Source organism: Mytilus galloprovincialis, chromosome 10 (assembly GCF_965363235.1).
Source record: "Mytilus galloprovincialis chromosome 10, xbMytGall1.hap1.1, whole genome shotgun sequence".
Lineage (NCBI taxonomy): Eukaryota > Metazoa > Mollusca > Bivalvia > Mytilida > Mytilidae > Mytilus > Mytilus galloprovincialis.
This window is the reverse complement of record NC_134847.1, coordinates 4741761-4767845: the sequence shown is the minus strand read 5'-3', so window position 1 is coordinate 4767845 and position 26085 is coordinate 4741761. Positions and strand designations below refer to the sequence as shown.

Below are 26085 nucleotides of genomic sequence, written 5' to 3'. Positions count from 1 at the left end.
GAACTATCATGCTTTGAATGATTAAGGCATCATATCTTAAATATAAGACCACTTGTTTCAAGAACTAAAGGACTATGATTGGTAATTCAGATGTTCGTACCCCAAAATGAATATAACGTACGTCATTTGTTAAATTCCAATTGTTTATGACATTTTTAAACAGCCGCAACCTTGAGGTATACATTTTGAAAATATTATCCTTATTATCCTTAAGGCATTATAAGATTTTAAAGCAGTGAATTTCTCATGACTGTACATTGCTGGTAAATATATGAACGAGTATATGTAATTTGTAATCAGTCCTATCAATTTCAAGGTGGAAAGCAAAATTCAGCTTCTTAACCCGTACCGTGGATTTGTTTGCCATTTTATAGAGCTTAAAATCAAGAAAAAATCTCAAACAATATAAGAACACACTCTACAAGACATTGAACAGACTGGAATGACGCATATAACCATAACATTCAAATTGGACATGAATAAAGGGAACAGTAGTATACCGCTTTTAAAAAGTCATACATCGATTGAGAAAAAACAAATACGGGTTACAAACTCAAACCGAGCGAAACACATCAGCTATAAGAGGGAAACGACGGAACAACAGAAACACCGAAGTGCAACAAAACAAATGCCAATGCAATATACATAATATATATAGAAACGAATCATAAGCATGACATTTTAAGAAGACATGATGGATTGGACCTGGTTTATGGCAAACCAACCCTCCCACATCCATGGCAATGTTAACAAAACAAACTGATGAAAGATGCATATCAAGGTTTAGTTTCAAAACAGTGTTGGTATGGACAATTATTACATTCAAATCATATAAAGATAATTAAGCAATCATGTATTTTTGATTCCAAAAATTCAGAATGGTAACGGGTAAGTCAAAGAGACAACAACCCGACCAAAGAGCAGAAAACAGACCAAGGCCAAGGGTCTTTAAAACAGCGAGAAAATGCTGCACCCGTACAAAAACACCCTCATCACCCGTAGTCGGGTTTCAGCTGGACTTTTAATCTTCTATGTAAAAAGCTTAAACAAGCAACTGAGTGTATTTATTAACACTATATGCTGCCTTCGCAACCGAAAATAAATAAATTATATGCGTCTTTTTATCCAAGCTTTTTCAACGTTTGCAGTATTCTGGTAAAAGTGCAGAAAGAGTTGTAATCATTACTTTTGACTCCAACAAACAAAAACATACAGAGGGAACATCTACATAGGGTGTGATGTATTAAAAAAGTTCAAGAACAAAGAATATTTTGAACATAAATTAAAAAAAAAAGTAATATTAATGGGTGCTAACACGTTCTCTTCGTGCAATTATTTCAAACTAGTACATAGTCCAAACGTACCGTAAAAATGTTAAAATACGCGAAAGGGTTGATAAATACCGAACAGCGTTGTTGTTGTTGGTGAATCAGCCCTTTTTTTGCCAACGTTAAAAATGACAAATTGCGTTCAATTTCCCCCCAAAGTTAGTATTTTTTGGTAACACAACTTCAAAGATCACCAACGGCAAAACTTTACCTAAAAAGAAACAAAAACCAAATTCTTGTTAGATAAATTATGTATAAGTTAGCTGTACTCTTAAAGTTTTAAGTGTTATTTCCCAATTTACAGTGTGAAAGTTAACATGAAGAGCCCATCATAATTCTATTACACACGTATTAGGCTAAATCGGCCCAAAAACTCTTCAATCAATCTTAATATACATTCTATATATTTATTTGTTATCATTGTTGTGAAGTTTGTACGATTGCCATCTTATTTTCATTGGCACGGCCCGATGAATTTATCGTTGCTCTGCCCTATGCGTCGACACATATTGCTCACGTGATACGTTGTTACTATGTTGCTTCGCCATATTACTCACGTGATATGTTGTTCGTATGTTGCTTCGCCACATATTGCTCACGTGATACGTTGTTAGTATGTTGTTTCGCCACAGGTTGCTTTCGTGATACGTTGGTAATATGTACAGATATAAATTTGTTGTGCATTTGTTAAATTAATGATAATCGGTATGTAATATAGATATATATGTAGATCTAGATCTCGAAACAAACTTATTATATATTGCGGCGTACCTGTTAAGACACGTAGTCCTATTAGTGAGATACACATGTAGTATTTAGATACATATATACAAAAAGATGTGGTATGGTTGCAAATGAGACCACTCTCAACGAGAGACCAACACGGCATATAAGTCAGAAATGAACAAAGCCCATACCTTATATATAGTCAACTATAAAAGGCATAGAAATAACAAATGTAAAACCATTCACACGAGAAAATTAACGTCCTAAATGCACTATCGAGTCAAATTAAACTAAACACAGTATGAACAGGATAGAATAATATATTATCACAACGTATAATGTGGTCATGGCCCGAAAACCTCCAAATCGGTAAAGATATTTCCTCGGTCAAAGAACGTTATAATACAGCATAAGGATCTCTTATATTGAACGAATTTGATTATAAATCAATTTGAGATACTATTTTTATTTTTCCGTAAAAATTGTGTTGTAACTGTATTTTTGTACTTCTTGTGTGTGTGTTTGGAGAAAGGGGTGGTGGTATTCATAACCCTTATAAAGCTTTTCAAAACACTTTTTTTAACGTTCTGATATATAACATCTCATGATAAATACTAACTAAGTGTAGATTCAATAGACGCCTGGTATTCATATTGTTTCACTTAATTAACCAATTTTCTAGCTGATTTACTAGCTGATAGGGAAGATAAAAGCATAAATTAAGTTAAGACCATTATATTTTTGTTTGAGGGACAGTTCAGGATTGATATTTATGATATGTTTTTCGCAGTTCAGAAATTATTTACTCGATGTTGTTACTTTTTCCCTAGGGACTGAAAAGATCTAATTTGCTGACGCCATTTTCATCAGTAGAAATTTCCAATTATCATTATCGGAGTCATAGAAACTCCAACCGTTCTATGGAATCGTTATATTTCTACATTTGTTGGAGCCACTAGTATATCTTAGTACTATATTGTAACAGTCTCATTAGTTTATACTTTCATACCACAAAATACTACAGATATTGACATTATATACAATTAAGAATGGAAATGGGGAAGGTGTCAAAGAGACAACAATCCGATTATGCAAAGAGCAAAAAAAAAAACCAGCCGAAACCCACCAATTGGTCCATAAACACAGCTAAAATATCCTGCACCTGGAGGCGTGCTTCAGCTGGCCCCTTAACAAACATGACTTTTTGTGTTCTAGTTCAGTGAAAATGGACGTCATATAAAACTAAAAAAAAATGGACTAAAATTAAAATCATACAAGACTTACGGAGGCCAGAGGAGTAGACACTAAATAAGACCATGTTTATCTCTTCTATGAAGTAGATTTACAGTTACGATACGTAAAAAGCTGTGTTTTTTCAACGAAACCTAACCAGAAAATGCGTCCAGAGGCAACGCAATGTTCCTTATATAGATAGACCTGTGTCTATCTTTCAAAAAACATGAAAATATTTCTTGGAGTGTTAATTACGCATGTATGGTTCTCCTGTCTCAATATTGCCTGTCCCAAGCCATGTCCAGGAGCTTAAAATACAGTGGTGTCGTTAGTCTGGCATAAGTATTTTTTTTCATAATTGCTTAACATTTTGTCGATCCGGGGATATTTATAGCTTACTCCATATGCAGTATGAGATTTTCGAACTGTCGAAGATCGTACACAGTGACCTGTTTTTGTTCCCAATGCCATCATCGTCTTTTTCTTCTTTGAAGTTAGTCGTCCAATTACCAATCATACCACATCTCCTTATTTATTACTGTTGCATCACGATTGCACTTAGCAAATAAATTGAAAATATCGCAAAGACTGTAAGTGTTAATTTTGGTGATTGCAATCCCCATCATAGTGCAATTGTTAAAAAAAATATCAATAAAATCTACAGTTTTCAACATAACATTAAACAAAATGGGAAATTTGCTAGAAGTAACTTGATTTAAAGTCCGATACAATAATATCAATGGCTATATTGAGGTACATAAAACTGAGTTACATCGGCGCCACATGCTTCAAATTTTGATTTCAATATGAAACAACCAAGAATCTAAACATCAAAAGGAAAAATATCTTTGTTACATAAACATCAAAAGATGGTTACAGTTGCAAAACAAATTAAATGTTTTGATAATAAAATCAATTTATTTATTGAATTACATTTGTTTTATAGCTATAATCATTAAATTAGGTACTTAAAGAACGAGATAAAACTTACTTCAGAAGCACGTGCATCACATGTAAATTATAAAAACGCTCGTGTTTCTTGTCAGAATAATGAAAAGACAATTATATTAATGTGTAAATTCATCTTACAATTTGTATAGCTTCATTTCTTTGCCAAATTTCATTTTATATTTTTTTCTATAATTCTGTGTTTTCAACTGAAAAATACGGAGTAAAACTAGTATAATGAAAGTCGACGTTAGGTGTCGCCTTCAAATTTCTGTAAATTTTATAGACATGCACGTCACACTTGTAACGTTACAACAAATGTTTTGATTTTAACAAATATTTTCTTAACTTTTACAGAATTGTTTTCTCGTGCGCAACCATTCTATATGCGTGTTTCTATCCAATTAATAAAGTATTTGTCCTTATAACAGATCGAATGAATGAAACGTTATATATGAAATTGCATAGTTTCCCAGGATATTCAAAACTTATTTCGTCTGAAAAATTCATAAAGGTGTTCTAAAAGTCTACAAAAATCACATCTGAGAAGCGAGCATCTTTAACAGCACAAGACCAAATGGACAATATTCTTTATAAAGAACAAAAATGTCTGCATTCACCTCAAAAGCTTATCATACCTTTAAGCAGACTTATTCGGAAAGAATATACATGTAGTTACGATACTGTTGTCAGGTTTGCATCGGAAATAAACACAATTATTCTAAAACCAGTTGTTGATATGATATATACGGGTTATGTTCTTCTCTTATTATATTACGAGAGGGGTTATACTTGATTTTCATATGATGAAGACGAAAACGTAATCTTTCAATTACTTAAATTGAGGTCTGGAGTAGGCATGTCAGTAATTGCTAGTGATTCTTTGTTTAAAATTTATATGTTTCATTGTCATTTCGCTTAGTTACTTTTGTTACCTATTCTGACATCAGACTCGGACTTCTTTTAAACTTAGTTTTACTGTGCGTATTTCTATGTGTTTCTTTGTTCTACATTAGCTAGAGGTATAGGCTAGGGGTGGGTTGAGACCTCACAAAGCATGTTTAACCCCGCCGCATTTTTGCGCCTGTCCCAAGAGCCTCTGGCCTTTGTTAGTCTTGTATGTTGTTAGATTTTAGTCACTTTTTATGTTTTTGAGAACAACAACCACTGAATTACAGGTTACTGAAAATTCAAGTACGTTCATTTTTGTCACATTTATTGCGTCGCAGTATATATATATATATTATTCGTCCGCTATCTGGGACCTGTATTCGATATATGGACTAGTTGATGTTAAATAGATAAGGGGGTAGTAATTTGAGTGCTTTTTATGTTAAAAAAAAAATTATGAAAAAAATAGAATGGATTTTCATTCATTAAAATGTGATCCTTTGTTGTTTTAGACAAAGTTAATTATTTATTAATCACTCTTATATATTTTTATTCCATTAATAACATTTCATATAGAATAGAAATGTATCAGTTAATGGACTCAGTTTTATTCTAAGTGTTGCAATTTACATTTAAAATTGTCTAACTGAATGAATTGATTAAAAATTAACAAAAACATACTGATAGAAATTAGATAAGAGGTGCTATATTCATCTAGTAATTAATAATTGTGTTTAGTAGGAGCCTCCAGAGACAAATAATTTGTATGCAATCAAGATATAAACTAAGGTAAAAAAAGAAAAGAATTTTAAACAAGAATGTGTCCATAGTACACGGATGCCAAAATCGCACTACCAATTTCTATGTTCAGTGGACCGTAAAATTGGGGTAAAAACTCTAATTTGGCATTAAAATGAAAAAGATCATATCATAAAGAGCATGTGTACTAAGTTTCAAGTTAATAGGACTTCCACCTTGACATAAAAAAAACACCCTGAAGCGGGGAAGACAGACGGACGGAAGAACGGTACAACACACGGATGAACAGACGATCGGGCGAACGACGGACGCACAGACTGAAAACATATTGCCCCCTACTATCGTAGGTGGGGCATAAAAATGTGACTATCATGAACCAACGACTATCACTAAACTACAGGCTCCTAAAATGGCATAGACATATATAGAAATGTGGTTTTAATTAGCTCTCCGAAGATCAGGCGAAACTATAAACATATTAACTTAGACGGATATATACACTTTTTATGTCTATGACTTCCCATGCAAGCTTCTTTTTCTTTCATCGCTATTATCATTGAATACAATATTTCTATTCTTACTATAATATTCAGTGTTATTTATAAAGTATGTTCAAATACGAAATAATACTTTAAATTGAACGAAGGATTATGACTATTCTATGGCAGCTTTTATTTCCAGTTTCAGGCGTATTCTATGGGATGGTCCTATATTATGACCACAAATTCTGTCATAAAACATGCCTTACAGTTGGAAACCCAAGACTAATATATAACGCTTCATATTTAACAATATGTTTTAAAATACCTCTATCTATCGAAACTAAAGAGAGCGTACAGATTCTTTTCATTTTAATTTAACCTTATAAAAAAAATCACAAAAACACTGAACTCAGAGGAAAATCAAACCGAAAAATCCCAACTCCCATGACAAAATCAAACGATAAAGGCAAATTAGTAAAATATCCCTTTGTCATCATTTTTCTTTAATCGATAAGAATTTTCATTCCACAAAATACATTCTATACATTGGTTTTTGTTCAAACATAGATATTTTTGTACTTTTATATGAACAATATAAGTATTAAAATCCCATTTTGAAAATTTAGTTCAAGTATTTTTTTTTTATAAATTTTAGAGGTTAAGGTCTGAATTTCTTTTATCTACGTGTACTTGTAAACGATAGAAGTACCATTGCAATCGAGCTACTCATCAATTGTAAATTAAATAAAACGAAGTGATATCAATTATTATTTCACACAGTCTCATTCAGTTCAATTGACAGCTATCTTCAAATATCAATATCGCTGATGAAAAATAAACATTCAATGAAAATAGGTTCAGATTTCAATCACAATTTTAATTTGATACTTTATTTCTGGTCATTTTCAATTTTAAAAACTCCTGTAATTTTTAGAAATGATAAGGAAATTAGTTAAATGATTCATTATTTAAAGATAACATTTGTTAATGGACTTTGCGGTGGGTCGGTTTTACAATTGTTTGACGCTAATGGTAGTGAAAGAATACAAATTCAGGGTGCGACTATAAACCGAAAGGAAATTCTGTCTTTACACGTAATTTTCATAATTACGTACTAATTGCCTCGACGGTGTCGTTATAACATGTTCGCTTCCAGTACGGAAGTTTTGGGGGTTTGAATCTCAGCAGTCTCAACTCATAAAGTTTTTAGCAAAGATCGGTTGAACTAATAATAGATTTCAAAGCTATTTTTAGAATGACATCACAGGTAAAGTTCCCGGATGTCATGCAAGCCATTGTAAACAACGCTTTGCATGAGGCAAATTTCATTGATATATTTTTCTTCTTTCCGACTAATTAAATGGATGAATTACCGCAGCAATCAAAATCTGAAGGAAATAAACATTGTTGCTATGGAACATGTAATAGTGATACTAGGTACAGACATCGAGAAGAAATGAAAGATGTGTTTTTTATCCCTTTCCCTAAACCGACGACTCGTAGGGAAACCTGTCTAAAATGGATCAAAGCTTGTGGTCGACCCGGTAATGATTTCAACGTGGATAAAATCAAACGTTCCACATATATATGCAGCAAGCATTTTGTAGGAGAAAGTGGTCCTACGGCTGAAAATCCTGATCCAATCCCAGCACTTTTACACACAGATGAACAGGTTAGTTTTACATCCCCCTTTTCTTCAACATACATGTTCTTTTTATATGGAAAGCTTTTGAAATTATAAGATTCACTCAAAATTAATTCAGATTAAGCTATTCACTGCAAATTTAGCTTATTCATAACAGTGAATGATACTTTTCCTGTTTATTGTTTAAATTGAATTTAAACCAAAAATATATTTACACTCTAGATCTTTGTATTCTACACAGGTTGAAAGGTTTGAACGCAAAAGGAAAGCGCCTACACCAAGGAGAAAGCCAATAAAAATTTCAAAGAAGGATATTAAATCTGCTGCTGAAGGTTTACTTGACCTGTCCAATGATTTAAATAACTTTCCTGAGACAACACATGTACATGTAAGTATTTAGATGTTTTATTGAGCCAGTTGACAGAAAAAAATCATTGAAACACAATCCCTTAAAAACTCAAAATAATTCATGAATTAAGTTTGATTTATTTAAAATGTTTATTACAATAGTGCACGTAATCTTAGAAATGGTAAAATCTCTCCTCTGCACACACTTGTGGCTAGAATTTTGTTTTAAATTAGTTACATACATTGTAATATATTACATGTTAATATCTACATGTGCAAATTAGTGCTTCTCCTTATATTATTGTTTCAATTCCAGTTAACAACAATTATTACAGGAAAATCAGTTATTAAATAAAGCATATAAAATAGTAGAAATATTTTTTTTCATATACATGTACAATTTTGTAAATTAATTATATATACAAATGTAGAATATTATATTTCAGGAAACATCATTGCTAGTACTTTGCCCTGTTACAGATGCATCGTCACAAACTGTTGATGTACAGACAAATGACAAAGAAGTGCAAACAATATACGAAAAAGAAGTTTTAAACGCCAAAATTGAAAACATGATTTTAAAAAACCAAATGCGAAATTGTGAAAGTAGACAGAATGATCAGCCAAATGAACAAAATGACACCACCCTATCATTAAAGGCAATTAAAGACAATGATGTTAAAATGAAATTATTCACAGGATTAACATATGCTCAGTTTTGCATTCTATTTAACTTTCTTGGCACTAGTGTTTACAATTTAACATACTGGGATGGGAAAAATGATGCAAAAGAAAGTTCAAGGAAAGGAAACAGAAAACTTGAACCAAAAGATGAGTTATTTCTGACTTTAGTAAGACTAAGAAGGGGTTACAGCATCGATACTATTTCACACTTTTTCGGAATTGCATCTTCTACAGTTAGCATAGTTTTTACAACATGGATTCAGCTACTGTATTGTCATTTTAATGAGTTGAGACATGACATGTTTCCAGAACGACAGCATTTTAAAGTTGGATTACCAAAAGTATTTAAAACTTTTAAAAATATACGTTGCACAATAGATTGCACTGAATTCTTTGTACAAATGCCAAGAGATTTCAAGAGACAAGGCAATTTATATTCCTCGTACAAGAACCATCATACCTATAAATGTTTGATTGGTATAGCACCTAACGGATCAATTGTTTATGTCTCAGACTTATTTGAGGGCTCAATAAGTGACCGAGCAATTATTGAGCAAAGTGGTTTTTTAGACTATATCAACCCAGGTGATTTGGTTCTTGCAGATAGGGGATTTACAATAAAGGACCTGCTTCTCAAACGCCAAGCCTTCTTGAATATACCACCATTTCTAGGAAAAAGAACAAAGTTTACTGCTCAAGAAGAGTTAACTACAAGACGAATAGCCAAAGCTCGTATACATGTTGAACGTGTCATAGAACGTGTGAAAAAATTTAAGTTATTGAGTGGAAATATACCTTTGTCATTGTCTCCAATTGCCAATCAATTAGTATTTGTTGCAAGTAGCCTAGTTAACTTTCAAGAACCTTTAGTTAAATGATAAAAATACATTGAACACTTTTTACATGTGCATGAGTGTATCCATATAAAATATATAATATAACATAAATAATCTATTTATTGACTTGAAGTATTACTGGTGTATTAATGTCTTTTAAAATAATAGGAAACAGTTTCCTAGGAACCCTCATTTCAAACAGCTCAGGGGCAATAACTCGTCGCCAAAGGGTTGTTATATTTCCTATCATACTAGTTATAAGCTGCTGGTCTCGTCTTATTCTCTCTACATTTGGCTTACCAAGAGATGACCATAACACAAAGTCACACCATTCAAGTCCTGTAACTGCAAGCTGGAGTTGAATTTGATAATAGTATGCATGGTGAGTTTTAAGTTCCAAAGAAGCATTCTCAGAGGTTGGGCGAGAGAAACACGCTGAATATAACTCGCTATTCAATATTTTTTTATCTTTCAGAGCCATAAATAAATCAGAAGGTGCCACTTTGCGAAATAGTTTTGGACATTTTAATTCAAGTAAACCATATTTCATATTTTCTTCTGGATCAAAAACAAGACCATCAGGTGAACATCCTATTTCTGGCCATAGTTTATTTATCCAGAAGCCTGTTTTTATGACTCTGAAATCTTGTATTTTTCCTGCCATATATTTTAAATAATCAGCTCTGGCTTGCTCTTCACTTTCAATACCATATACAGTGTCTGGTGTAGAAAATGTATGTAAAGCCCAGATGTTATATGAAATAAAGTTGAATAGTTTGCGTTTGGTAGAATCACAATACTGGGTTTCAGTGTTTAAGATATTTCCAAGATTGCTTGCTTGTTTTGATGTTGAGGCAGTGATCCGGAACCATCTATTGGATTTCCAAGTATCAGATTCTGATTGTTGTTCAGTATTTGGTATCATGTAGGCAGCTGTAGGGTACTGTTTACCTTCATCACGTAGATTATCAAACATGATCCAAAATAAACTTTCAAGCTGATCTACTCGTTCTTCTTCTAAACTATAATCTTCATATTGAGAGGAGAGCAAGGTTCCCCACATAGAGGGCTTGCTAGTTCTTAAAGAATTATATTGCATTTCCATTATAAAAGAATTTTTTGTCTCTTTGCTAATGTTTCTTTGGTTCTGTGGCCTAGGATCAAAAGTGCTCAGCTTTGTTGGTCTAGATTTATAGTATGAATATGCTGCTTCTGTTATTTTTGAAGGATTCTTGTTTGATTTTTTCCCCTGGTTCCATTCACATGGCTTACTTGTACACGCAGTTGCATCATAGCCTGATTCTTTACAGTGCTTATTCAACATTAACAGCAGTGCTGCTACATGGTTGCATCGTCCTAGGCAAGATGCTGGACAGGTACAACTTGCATCTAAAACAGCTCCACTAATTGATGACAATGTTATGTGCACAATTCTGTGCTCTTTTCTCATAGATGCATCAACTTTCCCCTTTATAAAATATAAGTCTGAACCCTTTGAATTGTCCATTATATTTGTCACACTTCCACTTTTGACATATTGTTCTCCTTTTGTGAGAGGCTTGGAAGTCATGTGTGACAAGTCCGTATCCTCCTGCTTCCCGTCTTCTCCTAAAAGGACAACGCTCTCCAGTAAATAATGGTATATGTGCCCATAATTAAAATTGACCGGTATGGGTCTAGACGGAAAAGTTTTCCATCCTAATACTGGTGGGATGGCAGGTTGATTTTTTTTTACACTTTCTGGTTTGACCTTTCCAAGTTTTATATCGTACCACTTCCCTTGATCAATGTTGATATCAATTTGATCTACCCTGCCGGAATTGATTACATCATTGCATCTGAAAACAAATAATTTACAATTTGAACCGTTTTATTTATATCAAACATGTCAAAGATAGAAAACAAATATTCTATTGATAGCTCTGCTTAAAATAGCTCACTTCATTCGGGGAAAAAAACATTTGTAAATAAAATTATAATGGGCGTAAAACTTCTTGTCAATATTATTAGTCCTCCAATGAAATTTGATACACAAAAACGTTTGTCACCCGGTGAATCAATCATAAACTGTCATTGGCTCAGGTAAAGTGGTTTGTCAAATGACAAAAGAAATAGGCGTTGTTATTGAGGTCACTCACCTTTTAAGTAGTTCAGTTCGGTTTCCTGATGATTTAATACCTCTGCATTCTAACCATCGTTTAAGCTGCATATTGCTATAATCTTCTAATTTATTTATGTCAAGTTTAGCCCCTGGAATATCTTCAGCAGTCAGATCAATTTTTATAAAATCTCGTGTAGAAGCCATTATTATTGTTGATTGTTTGCATGAGCATCGACCACGTGACAGATATATACATATTCATTACCAATTAGTGACGTAGCGCACGATCTTTGCTAGCTATTTTCTGCGTCTTTGCTAATACACAACAGTCTTTCTTATCGTCCTATGGTAAATATTGCATGCAATTTTAAAACGGTTGCAGTACTAAGTTATATAAAAACTCTTTTGGTTCTCAATGCTCTTCAACTTCGTATTTTATTTGGCCTTTTTAACTTTTTTGGATTCGAGCGTCACCGATGAGTCTTTTGTAGACGAAACGCGCGTCTGGCGTATACACAAAATTTACTTTAGTCCTGGTATCTATGATGAGTTTGTTTTTATACTATCGTTTACTATGTTAAATATATAAAAGAAAAAGTTGCTATATAAAATGAATGTAATACAATTGTAGAAAGATAGTGGAGGTTGGCAGGGGCGGATCCAGCCATTTCAAAAGTGGTGGGTGGGTTTCCAACTATATGTCCCCATTCAAATGCATTGATTGACCAAAAAAGGGGGGCCATTACTGAGATCATGGGGGTTACATAATGGAGAATAATGGGCAAGGAATATAAAATATATAGGATAATAAGGTGCTGATTATTCTGCTCTTTGGTCAGATTGCTGTCTCTTTGACACATTACCCGCTTCCATTCTCAAATTTTATTTTCAGTAATTTTATCAATAATGGACAATAAGAATAGAGAACATCGCCTATATAGTATAATATTTGTTTAGGGGCCAGCTGAAGGACGACTCCGGGTGCAGGAGTTTCTCGCTGCATTGAAGACCTATTGGTGACCTCTGTTGTTGTCTGTTCTATGTTCGGGTTGTTGTCTCTTTGACACATTCCCCATTTCCATTCTCAGTTTCAGAGATTAAAGAAGACAGAAATGAAGGACCCCCTTCCCAGACCCTCATTACTTATTATGAAAAACAAACACTTTTACAACATCTTCTTACATCCCTTCCCAGACCCTCATTACTTATTATGAAAAACAAACACTTATACAACATCTTCTTACACCCCTTCCCAGACCCTCATTACTTATTATGAAAAACAAACACTTATACAACATCTTCTTACACCCCTTCCCAGACCCTCATTACTTATTATGAAAAACAAACACTCATACAACATCTTCTTACACCCCTTCCCAGACCCTCATTACTTATTATGAAAAACAAACACTCATACAACATCTTCTTACATCTATATGCACATAAATTATTTTATATTACAACATACAATATAATATTCACACATATTTCGATAGGGGTCAAGGAATACACATTTGGTCTGTTCTGAAGACTGTTCAATGAAACCTCGGACTCAACCAGTATAATAGATTCATAAGAAACAATAAGATGTGGTTTGAGTGCAAATGATACAACTCTACTTCCAAGTCAAACTTTGTAAAAAGTTAACAGTTATAGGCTAAAGTAGGCCTTCAAGACGGAGCCTTGGCTCACACCGAACAACAAGCTATATTGAAGGCCCCTTAAATGACTTAAGCATTATCATGAATTCTTAAACAGTGTTATATATTTATAAATAAAAGAAATTTAATTTCGGTCATTTGTCAGTTTTTTTTTTATTATCTAAATGAGTAAAGTAAACAAAATACCGAACTCCGAGGGCAATTGAAAACAGAAAGACTCTCAAATGGCAAAATCAAAACCTCAAACACAACAAACGAATGAATAGAATAGAATAGAATATTTATTTACCAAATTAGGGCCCCAGGAGGGCATATAGCATATAGACAATATTATTATAAACAATAACATATGCAATACACAAACAATAAAAGATATGTAACAAGTGTTATAAAATAAATAACAACTGTCACACTCCTGACTTGGTACATAGAAAATGGTGAATTAAAACTGGCTTTAAAGCTAGCTTAACCTCTGACTAGTTTGGAGAAGCATTTATGTTTTATTCCAGTGAATACATTTAATTTGTAAAAGGGAGACAACCATTCAAACGGAATAGATACATTTCCCGCCATTTTTATGAACCGAAATGCGAGGTGAAGCAGTTCGCTACCTGACAATACTAAAATTAATATATTTTCATCTCATCACAATTGATATCTGCATTGATTTTTATGTAAAACGTGAGTCGACATCCAAACGCCGCATTAGAAAACATCAAACGCAATTGACATTTCCCTATTTTTAATATTTGAATATATTAAAATGATTAATCTCTCATTAATAGAGCTTTATATCAATCAGTTTTCATTAATTATTGTTATTTATAAAGGTTCGTGAGTGATGGATGTCATATTAAATTGTAATGTATGATAAACATATTGCTAAAACCATTTGTAGTCCTGTCATGCGTACTAAGATCATTACGTACAATTACACGGTGATGACAAAAATACAAAGATGTTCGGAACGTTTCTATTGCTATTGAAAATGACTGAAGTGATGCAATAAACCGTTGTAAATGATATTGCTGGTGACAGATATCGTTCTTTGATCATTTATCTTGTATAAGCAAACTTTAAATCTAGATCAGCACTTTTCGTACATAAAACTGTGGAAATACGAAGGATAATAATGATGGTATCCAGTAACTCAAATATTACTTTATCCTTATCCGTGTCCGAATTTCTCCCACGCGAGGTAATGCAGCCATTGTAGATCAGCGGAAGATAGTTAACGACTATAGTTTAAGTATCCATATATATACAATGGATCCAATTGAGCTTACATTATGTTAGTTTGGACATAGATCGACATTCGTCTTATAGAGGCAGCATGACTATATGGGGTAGTATATATACTTGAAATGCAGTCGATGAAAAGTGTTTACTTCCTAGCACTTGGGCGATTATGTTTGTACCCTAATGTAATCATCATCTCAGTTTTCAGTCATTAGAGACTGGCAGCGAAGATGAGTTTCCTCAGGCAACGTTAACATCAGATGAATTTTGATATTCTTTGTTTTTTTTTTTATACTTTTCGGACGTACTAAAAATACTTTGTTTTATAGCACTTACTTTTCAATCCAAATAGGATTAGGGAGCTACCATTTGATTTTTATGGGGGGGGGGCTAGGATGAAATTTGAAAAAAATAGGCAGGACAGGAGTTTTGAGTAAAAAAAAAGGCAGGATGAGACACTTGCAAAAAAAAAAAAGTCAGGATAAACTAAAAAAAAAAAAAAGGCAGGACAGAACAGAGTGAAAAATAAAAAGGCAGGACAGAGATTACAGCTAAAAAAAAAAGGCAGGACAAAATTTTTCATCCTAGCCCCCCCATAAAAATCAAATGGTAGCTCCCTTAGCCTAACGTTGCTGTTTACTACACTATTTGTTTACATAATGCTCTAGAAATTTATTTATTGAGAAAAATAGAAAGAAATATTGCAACTCAAAGCAGGTGATAGGGTTAATGATAAGCTTCCTTTGTTTCAAAAAGAATATTTCTCTATAAACATACTCTCGACCAATCAGTCTTCAATTAAAGCCTAATAATTCTTAATATCTATCCTCTATTAAACCTAGAGATCCTCAATAAATGTCTCATAAATAATATTCATTCTGCTATTTGTTATTCGTACTTCAAATACAACATCTGCAATGTCGTAAAAATCTTTTGAAGTCTATTATTACGACACTGAAACGACCTATTAACGGTTGCAGCGCGCATGAAATATGTTTAGAAGAGTAATTTAGCGTAGTATGTGAGAACATGCGGGATTCCAGCGGGTTGTCGGACCTACGTTGTTCGATCGTATCACAAACCGTCTTCTAAATGAGTTGTTTGAATGTTTTGCACGTAAACAAATTAATTTAACATGTTTAACTTCTGATAGAAACATTTTTTTCCAGTTAATCAAAACAACCCTCTGAGTCTTTGAAGCGGTGAACTCACTTTTTTCTTTTGTCGTAGAAATTTTCTCATTTCGTGCTTGAAAACATCAAATGCTATCGCTCTTTCATCTAGAAAACTATGTTTTCTTGGTAAATTTGTGGAGATCCTAATGATTTTTCCGCCTGATAATATACAATAGGAAATCCTCCTTAACCTTGCCAATTAGACAGGTTTTATATAATGAAGAAAACACCTTTTCTAACACCTGCTAAATATGAACGTTCAAGACGAAAAATTCAACCTATTGTTAATTTATAAAGTTTATAAATCGGATATTTTGGGAAGATCCTTTTTGTTAATTTTTATCCAGACGAAAACTTCTCACATGAATCAAAGTTTAATATTTGGCTGATGTCCCACATTAATCCGCCAAGAATAGTTTTATTAGAAAGTATCTAGCAGTTTTACCCTTAACAGAGGAGGGTACTTCGACAATTTCTTTTTAATAAGCGTTTCATAGTAAACAATCCTAAACTTTTGAAATTTAAAATTTCGATGTATTGTTTTAATTTCATTTCTTAAAGCGTGCTGAAGAGACTTTAATATTTATAGTATTCAACGAAAGACAACTCCTGCATATTTCTTCATCTTTATTTCCCGTGAATGCCAATCAGACAAGATGTTGGGCATGCCATACATGTAGATGTGTAGATCTATGGGCTTACTAAAATTTTCGAATTCTAAACAGAAAAGAATGAATATTTGTTTATGTCCTCAGCACAATCTTGATTTTCAATATAACTGATAAGAAACAAAATTGTGGTTGGATATATATGTGGCTGCATTCAGGGGACGATCAATTGAATTTCCTGTGAGTGGAAGAGAGCACAGGGATCGAAGTGTCTATGAATTTTTGTGTTTGACCGATGAACCATTTACTGCATGTCCAAAATGATGAAATTAAACTACAGAACGGATTATTTCGTCCCAGGTACAGATACACGGTTACCATGGTAACAGACATGACCTATGAGCCATAGGAAATTGACGATTCTTGTTCCAAAATATGCAATCTGAACCACAATTACACATTACCGGCAGAATATCAACTACCTCGACCAAAAACTTTAACCTGAAGTGACGAAAAACTTCCAACCTAAAGCAAGAACTGTCATTTTCGATATATAGTAAACTCTAATTAGGCATTAAAATTAAAAAGATCCTAACTACATGTAGCATAGGCAACATGTGTATTAAGTTTCAAGTTGATTGGACATTAACTTCACCAAAAACTACCTTGACCAAAAACTTAGACATGAAGCAGGACAAACGGACGGACGAACGAACGAACGGAAGTACACACCGAAAAACATAGTGCCCCTAGGTCGGACATTAAAATATTACATTTATTGAGTGTTTAGAAGTTTATTCTCAAATTCTACCAGGGTTAATATAACATGGTACGGAGAATGTATCTGGACTCACTAACGTTTTAATGGCTGCCGCAGTAGCTGCTATTCCAGCAAGAGTACCAACAAATATAATCTCATAATTCAATACTCTCTCCCAAAGGGGAATAACTCTGAAAAACAATTATTTATAAATGATAAGCTACATTTTTAGTTTTATGTTTCCTCAGGGTCTCTTAAAAATACAGTCATTTTATCCATTTATTTGATTACTTTTAATGTAACTAATGAACCGGTAGAGGAATGAATAACCAACGAAGACAACAACGGAAGAGTTTTTTTACTATTATTATAAACACTTTAGAAACATTTTTTAGTCAGCGCAGCGAGTGACAAAAAGTCTCATTATAGACTATGTAAACGAGAAAATAAGTCAAGAATTTGTGTTAAAACTGCAAATGTTGTCCTTCAAAAAGTAACGGAAACAAGTGTGCTAATTTTATATTTTTTTAAATCGTTAATCCCATACCACAAGAATGTTTAAATCGTTAATCCCATACCACAAGAATGTTTAGAGACTTGCTGGTTTTGATGAATTAGTTTGGTACTCAGTCTGAAAGTAGATGTTGGTAACGATGTCGTCGCTGTATGGGCGAAATTGACGAGTAAATGCACAATATATATGATTATCATCGTTTTAAAGGCAATGCCTAAATGTGTACTTCAAAACGTTGTTTAATTTGTCCTGCAGAATGCATGTTTTATATAACTCGAATAATTCTGCGCCCTCTAGCGGCCTATATCCTATCTATCAATGTAGCAATCAGAGATTAGACGGAAATCGGCGGAATATAACGACTGACATTATTCGGGCTATTGTAGCAATCGGAGATTAGTCGGAGATCGGCGGAATATGACGACTGACATTATTCGGGTTAGTTTTATATGTCTTTTCAAAGTCAAAAACTTCATCAGTGTTTTCTCCTGTCAAATATTACGCCAGTCACTTGTTATTTGGAGAGTTTTTGGTATTGATGGAAGATATTTTTCATTTATTTTTTTGGTGTTTTTTTTTGCAGAGTTTTTTTTTCAATTTTCAGTGTTATTTATTGCAATTTTTCATATTATATAGACCGTACCATGTTAATTGTTGAAACATGTTTTTTTTCGCTCTAGAATTCTTTTGGTTGTTCATTTGTTGGGTTGCTGTACCTTTGACATCAACTCATAGTAGTTAAGTAATGTAGCCTATCTCAACTACTTTAAATAACTTAACTTACATTTCCTCAATTAGTTCTCTGTCTGATTCCTCATATGAATGTGGAGGAGCACCATTGACTTCTTTTATGTCATGTTTTGTGGTATTCAGATCTTTTATTAATGGAGTCTTTTTCTGTTTTTCTGTATAATTTTGCTCAGAGAGATCGCCTTCGTCTGTTGATTCAGCATTTTGATAAGAAATTCCGTATTTTTTGTGACTAGTTTGATTGTTTGATCCTTTAGCTAACTTGAGATAGAACACACACGGAAGGATATAGGATAAAAGTGTAGTTGTCGAACCTCCAATCAGAGATAAAATTGCGCCAAAGTGAGGAACACTTTCAGCAACAAATATAACAACCATTACAATTGTTGATCTCGCAATACAGCGTTTCCATGTAAAAGCTGCAAGCAAAAAAATACGTTTTAAAAATAAAATTCAACAATATATGGAAATAAATTAAATAAAAAGTAATATTATAAATCTGTTACAAAACGTTTGAATTTTAAGATTTGTAACCTTGACTTCTGTATTAAAAACTAAGACTGATTGTATGAGATCACAATGTTAAATATACGCTGTCTCTGTAAAGTATACTGTAAACCAACGTATATTCGCAGGAACTTTATTTCTAAGCAATTCCCAGCGATTTATTTTGCGATTTTAAAATTTTCATGACGTTTTTATATAAGGGAATATTAAAGTTACCAATTTGCGATGATTCATATTCGCGTTATTTTCAAAGTCGCTCACTACAATAAGTTGGTTTATCCTGCGATTAGCCAACTATTGTACAAATAAAGTCTCCTGTTACCGCACTTCCATGTTGAGCAAGCGGTAATATGAATATTCTGTTTCAAAACCAGTTCATTTCGGAGTCCTCTTCGCGGTCCGCGTTTCAACTAAGTCGATTTCTTTGAGAATTTGAGACAATGATTTAGATTTTATTAACTGAATTTGCATGTGTTAGGAGTAACTTAAGGATAAACACAATATATGTATGTTGTCGGAAAATATAAAAAAAATATTTGTACTCGCTTCGAAACAAGGGGAAAACTCGACAGAGCCTCGCTTATCGTCCAGTTTCTAACGCTCATACACAGAATTTTTATATTTTCCGACAACATACATAAGTTGTATATTTACATCATATTTTCATTTTTACCGTTTCTTGAGTTAAAATGATTATTTATGTATATTTTAATTTGTAAAGATAGACTGCATAGGCTAGCTATATAGGGACCTGTTTATTATTTCTATTCGTTTCACTGATTTTTTCATACACATAACGTTGTCATAACCATAATTGTCAAAAAACAAATCTTGTTCAGAAGTCTTGAGTTATAACAACCTAATCATTCGGGTGTTCTATGATCAAGTGCTTCTCAGCATGTAACAAAACATATATTGAAGTTTTTGGTGTTTAGTTTTGTGAAAGATGTTTCCGTTACCCAAAGGAGTAGGTCCGATAAGGGCCGATTTTGGCCTACTTCCATGATCTGACGAAAAATTGTGACACTTTTTAAACACTTAAGTGTCTATTTCAGTTGATTCAATTAGTTTATGTGAACTATTTTAACTGATTTTATCATTAAAAACGCTCCGATTCAAGCTTAAATGTGAAAATCTATCAAATATACAACAAAATGTCACTTAAAAAATTCAGAAGGTTTTTGTCAAAACGGTGACCGCATCCGTGTTTATCTCCAACCTTTATATATGTTATATATTATCATCATATACAACTTACAAGTACCCGATATATTTGCATTGTATTATCAAAAACATCCCACATTTATGTAGCAGAAGCATTCTACTTTCTTATAAATAACTAAAAGTTTACATTTTAACAATTTTGTAAAACTGCTATATTTTGGGGCCAATAAGGGTTCTTACTGGACCTACTCCATATTTTACTTTCTATAGTTTTACGTACCTTACCTTTAGGAACACCTACTTTAGCCTCTAGTCCCTGACAGACAGGGTTGATGAGTATTAAGTATCCAAATATTAAATGTAGAGTCATTAAAATATCTATGATGTAGGTTATAGGTCCTGAGGTCATGTTCTTTACAATGTTTGGATTCAGATTTCGTCCATAGACGAAGTAACCGGAAGTTGTGGTCGGGATATACATCAACATGACAACTGTAACGATAAAGACTATTTGTGTATATTTGCTGTTGAAAATCTTAATATTTTGATTCTACTCAATTCGTCGATTTTGTATGTTGAAAGAAAGAGATTTCATGTTGTTTAGATTTCCAAAAATAAATGAAAATTTTGAAATTCTTGTTGTTGTGTGGTTATTGTTTTGTCTTGTCTAATGTATTTGATTTTTGTATGTGGGGATTTGTTTTTTTGTAAGTGTGGATTTGTTTTTTGTATGTGTGGATTTGTTTTTTGTATGTGTGGATTTTTTTTTTTTTAAGGTTTTGATGTATTTTGTAAGTTATCATTTTGTCAGCTTCTCATTTGTTGTGTGTGGTTTTCGCTTCTTGTTCACATTGTTACGATGTAGTGTGCTTATGCGCTTTATTTTTGTTTTGTTGTATTATGCGTTGTATCATTATATGTGTTATGTCTCTTTCCAATAGGGTTCTCCGTATCTTTTTTCCAAACAAATAACTAAAAGATGGCTGACCATATTAAAATACTCACTAATATATCCTATCAATATTGCCCATTTAAAATCTGTCTTTTTCTTCATGTCAGCTATAAATGTCGGGAAAGCGGGATGACCACTAACCGAAAACACCAAGGTCCCAAAAGCTGCAGAGAACTTCATAAAATCAGTTGACGAATGTTTTACTGGTGGTGCAGATTTGTTATCGTGTAAAACCTGAATCAGAATCAGGATGCAGGCTATTCCTGTTGACATTGTGGCACCCACACCAATAGGCCTTCAAATACAAAACAAAGTTAAAATGGTTTAGATATACAGAATTATGAAACATGTTGAATATTACAATAACATACATTAAGAACGCTCTGGATATGAGGTCGCGAGCATAACAATTTTAATTTCGCCAAGCGGATCGAGTGTGGAATTGTTATGCTAAAAAAGAAGTGTATCTGATTTTATAAAATTGTTCCTTAATTAAAAATCATTGCTGTAAACCTTTGGATTATGTTTCAAATATTTTTTGAATTATTTATTAATCATGTCTCATAGACGTGTATCCAACATCGTCTGCGTACCCATAATAAGCGTATAAGAAAAGAAAAGAAATAACAAAATCTTAATGCATGATAGTTAAATTTCAACTTTTGATACATTTGTTTTATAAGTGTGATTTTAAAGATGGTACATGTATTTTTTCAAAATATATAAAATTAAGAACCGGCAAAATAGCTGTTAACGAGTTCAATAACAAATAATGCATGCGAACACTAAAAGTTGGAAGAAGGGTAAAAACGTTTAACCAATAACAAACAAACACGGAAGGATCTGAACTGCGATGACAGATTATATAATTATTTGGATTGACAAATTGAATCGTTCAGATACTCCCCTAGTACATTGTATATACGTACCAAAAGTCTGCAGGAGTACCAAGACATGTGATTGGTGTAAGTATTGCGCCAAGTATCAACAACCAATAGCAGAACGAGATATCTTTAGTAACATCAGACATGAGATCTTCGATATTCTCGGATGCCAATATCAAATAAACAGTAGATGCACCAAACAGGGTGAAGTTAATGGAAAATGTCACCAAATGTCTGAAATCAAAATTATGGTGAGCATTTTTTTTTTTTAGAGAAACAATTTAATCTCTGTTTTAAATATTAAAATATCCTTACATAATTAACGTTGTTTTTCTTGTTTCCCCTGTTGTATGCGGATGTTAGCAGACGTGTTCATTTGTACAAAAAAGTACATGTATCAGGGTTAAACAATGGGTTTTGTAGATGAAACTGTTATGATGCGAAAATTACGCCGAATAACTCATAACCTAAATAAGATTAAAAACGTGTGTGAGTCGGCGACCTACATGTAGTTAAGGGCATACGATACAGTTACAGGGGAGCTAATGACGTTGCTAACGTAAAATGTTATTTTCGCGACGTCAAACTATGACATATCGGGAAAAGATGCATTATTCAACTGATTTTTATCATTCAAACTGATTTAATTTGAAAACGAGTCCATGGACCCCTTTTTTTCAAAACAACATTTTGGTTCATTTTGCAGGGAGATTATGTGGACCAAATTTGATAAAACTGTAAATAGTGCAATTTTTTAAATTTTAATATATATACAGCAAAATATGACGTTTTTTTTTCTCAATTCATGATCATTTAATAAATATGAGTTATTTCTAAATAAAAATGCATAATTTTTTTATGATACAAATGTACTTATAAAAATACAGAAATTTGTATTTATACATGTTGACCGTGATAAAACCAAATATTTATAAAAAAAAATAATAACAGCTCACCGTCCATGTTTTCCATACGTTTTTTCCCCGATGACAGGATAAGGGTCAGGAACGTGATCACGGTATTCTGGGAACCTGTCTTGGATTATAACCCAGCTTTTAGCAATAATTGTTCCCGTGTATGATGATGTTAAAGTAAACACTACAAGGAGTGGGATTCCAATCCAACCTAAAACCAAAGAATTCATCTAGTTAGTATAAATACATGAAATGTTATAAGGTGTAAACTTTAAGTTTAGTTTTTTTTTTAGACCTTCCAGAATTGTATAAAATATTTGTATCTAACTTCCATTTTCAGGGCCATTATAATTCTTCAGAAAACGGTTTTGATTTAGCCTTGAACACTTTTTTTTAACAATTTTTCAAGTTTTAAATCATCAAAACCCAACAAAAACTTCAAGCTACGACACATGATCACTTTTGATAAGATCAGAACATCGACAAAGGCCAATTCTCATTAATATGTAGAGGATGTTTGCTTTTTCTTGTATATTTACACCACAGTCTCGTCCCATTTTCATCTCGATTAGCTGAATTATGAAATCAAAATATCATTGGGTCTTTTTCTAGTTATAATATATAGTAGTTTATTAAAGCAAAGAACCAGCAAAACATGGGTATCACATGGTCTTACTCTAGAATTGAAGGCACATTAACAGCAAAAAATATAAATCGTTACACCAATCATTTAGTTGAGCCAACTATTATACATGTACGGGTATAATGACATAAACGGTACCACTTTTTCTGCACCAAATGTGCATTTCTGCAAGATACCCCATATCCGTAACGTACCTGTATCTTCTACAGCTTTAGGAAGAGCAAGGACTCCACCGCCTGCTATTTCTCCTATTATAAAAACAGCTGTTGTCCAAATAGTAAGTCCATGATGACTCTTCTGAAATTTATAAACATGAAACCATAAATAAAATTATATTTTGGTTAAGCGTCCAAAAGTTATTGGTTTCAAATCCAAAATTACAATACTGTAATCAAAAGATATATACTTCATACTACATGTACATACGACAATTTATAAACCGGACAAAATCAAACAAACAAATGAAACTTTCCACAAAGTAATAATACAAGTATGCATTTGAAATAAAAATAAAACGTGGTTTGATTGTCATGAGACATATATCCACCAAAGTTCAAATGAATTGGATTCAAGCAATTATAAACGGTATTTAACAATAAGAAAAACCCATACCATATACATGTAGTGTCGGCTGTAAAAGGCCCCAATATGAAAAATATGAAATAATTCAATTGAGAAACTAATAGCCTAATTTATAAAGAAAAACACGAAAAACAAATATGACAGGCATGAATCAACGACATCCATTGAACTACATGCTCCTGACTTGGGATATGCACATAAAGAATATGGCGGATCCGGAGTTAATCATGTTTGGGAGCGCCCAATCCTCCCTTTTTTACTCCCATGTCTCTGCAAATGATTTTAAGCATACAAATAAAAAGGGCTAATCGTTGATATTATTAATTATCATTTTAAAAGGGTTAAAAAGTCGGGTTTTTTTTGTATTTTTTGGCAATTTTATGGAAGATTTAGCTTGTTTTCAGTACCTGCTATTATGTATAATAATACTTTGACATTGTATTTCACATGTACATATCTTTATTTTGTTCGTCCTAAATACGGTCACTTTTATTTATATGTTAAAACGTTATTACAAGATCAAAGAGATTTCCTTTTATGTATATATTTTTGTATTGCTCTTTCTTCTCGCCATTTCTCAATATGTTTTTTGTTTTAAAATTTAGTGTTCGTTACAGATCTTTGATAATACCTGTTTAAATTTACGACCAAATTCATTACACCTTGTGAAGATATACTGTAGCTTGACATCGTCTAATGCTCAATATTTGTGTTGTCAGGTTGCTGTCTCATTTAAGTTTACATTCTAACTCCTTTGAATTATACTTTGACATGAATACATACAAATGTTCTAGTTATTCTAGTTGTTCTAGTTGTATTATATGTGATAAAGAATAGACTCCTTTGAATTATACTTTTTTCAACAAACAATCTCCTGATCAAGTTGAATGCATATTGAAGTCATAAACAATTCATATCTTCATTGAATGTAAATATCAAAGAAAATCTTTTGAAAATCTATTGAATGATTTGTTACTTAACAATAATAATTAAATGTTTCTCACTAAAAATAATGTCAAAGCAATACTAAACCTTTTTAAAACAGCCATTACAAATTAAGGACAGAAGTCTTATTATAATTTGCCATGCCTGTGCTTATAATAAAATTAATTGAAATGTTATTTCTTTGTTATTTTTTTTTTCACTCTTTATCACATATTACTAGAACAACTAAAACAACCAGAGCATTGCATATATTCATATGGCAATAGTGTATTGATTTTACTGCTCTTCTTTTACTCGGTATTGAAGTGAACCAGTTTACTAATTATAAAAATAGAGCTAATATCGGGAACGGGGATATAGGGAAAACGGTACTATTTATTCTGCCATAGGCATAATAGGCGACAATACTAACATTTTCTAATTTTACCACTTTTTATAATAAAAACCTGGATAAAACAGTTATGTGTGGTGTTAGTACTTTATTACTCTATTTTAAAATTGAAGCCAAATAGTATCATGACCAATTTCCAACGGAGCTTGTTTATGTTATCCATGTCCACCGTCATTTTGCAGCAAATTTATAAAATTTTGAAAGCCTTTTCGAATAATTCTCTAGAAAATATTTCAATAGGTTTTAAAATTTAAATAGTAAATATAAACACTGCAGTTATTCATAGATAAAAAAAAAAAAAAAAATCTTGTACCCTTACATCCAATCACGGCGCTCCTAAGTTGACTTCCTTCACCTGTCTTGGGTACACCATAGGCCAACCTAATGCTGGGAAAATGTAATAGTACCGTTTTCC

General features: G+C 32.6%; 2 protein-coding genes across 2 annotated transcripts; one reads left to right on the top strand and one right to left on the bottom strand.

Annotated features, from left to right (window-relative positions):
• Positions 1-7585: 7585 nt before the first annotated feature.
• Positions 7586-10006, top strand: LOC143049696 (uncharacterized). Its single transcript, XM_076223368.1, has 3 exons — positions 7586-8039; positions 8254-8400; positions 8807-10006. Exons 1-3 carry the CDS (start codon positions 7728-7730, stop codon positions 9920-9922), a joined length of 1575 nt encoding a protein of 524 aa, XP_076079483.1. The 5' UTR covers positions 7586-7727; the 3' UTR covers positions 9923-10006.
• Positions 10007-17438: 7432 nt separating this feature from the next.
• On the bottom strand, positions 17439-24043 carry LOC143049695 (uncharacterized). Its single transcript, XM_076223367.1, has 7 exons — positions 23947-24043; positions 23152-23320; positions 22241-22429; positions 21365-21606; positions 20645-20851; positions 18723-19107; positions 17439-17615 (listed from the first exon to the last, which is right to left on the bottom strand). The coding sequence occupies exons 3-7, from the start codon at positions 22339-22341 to the stop codon at positions 17465-17467; spliced, it is 1086 nt and encodes a 361-aa protein (XP_076079482.1). The 5' UTR covers positions 22342-22429; positions 23152-23320; positions 23947-24043; the 3' UTR covers positions 17439-17464.
• Positions 24044-26085: the final 2042 nt, after the last annotated feature.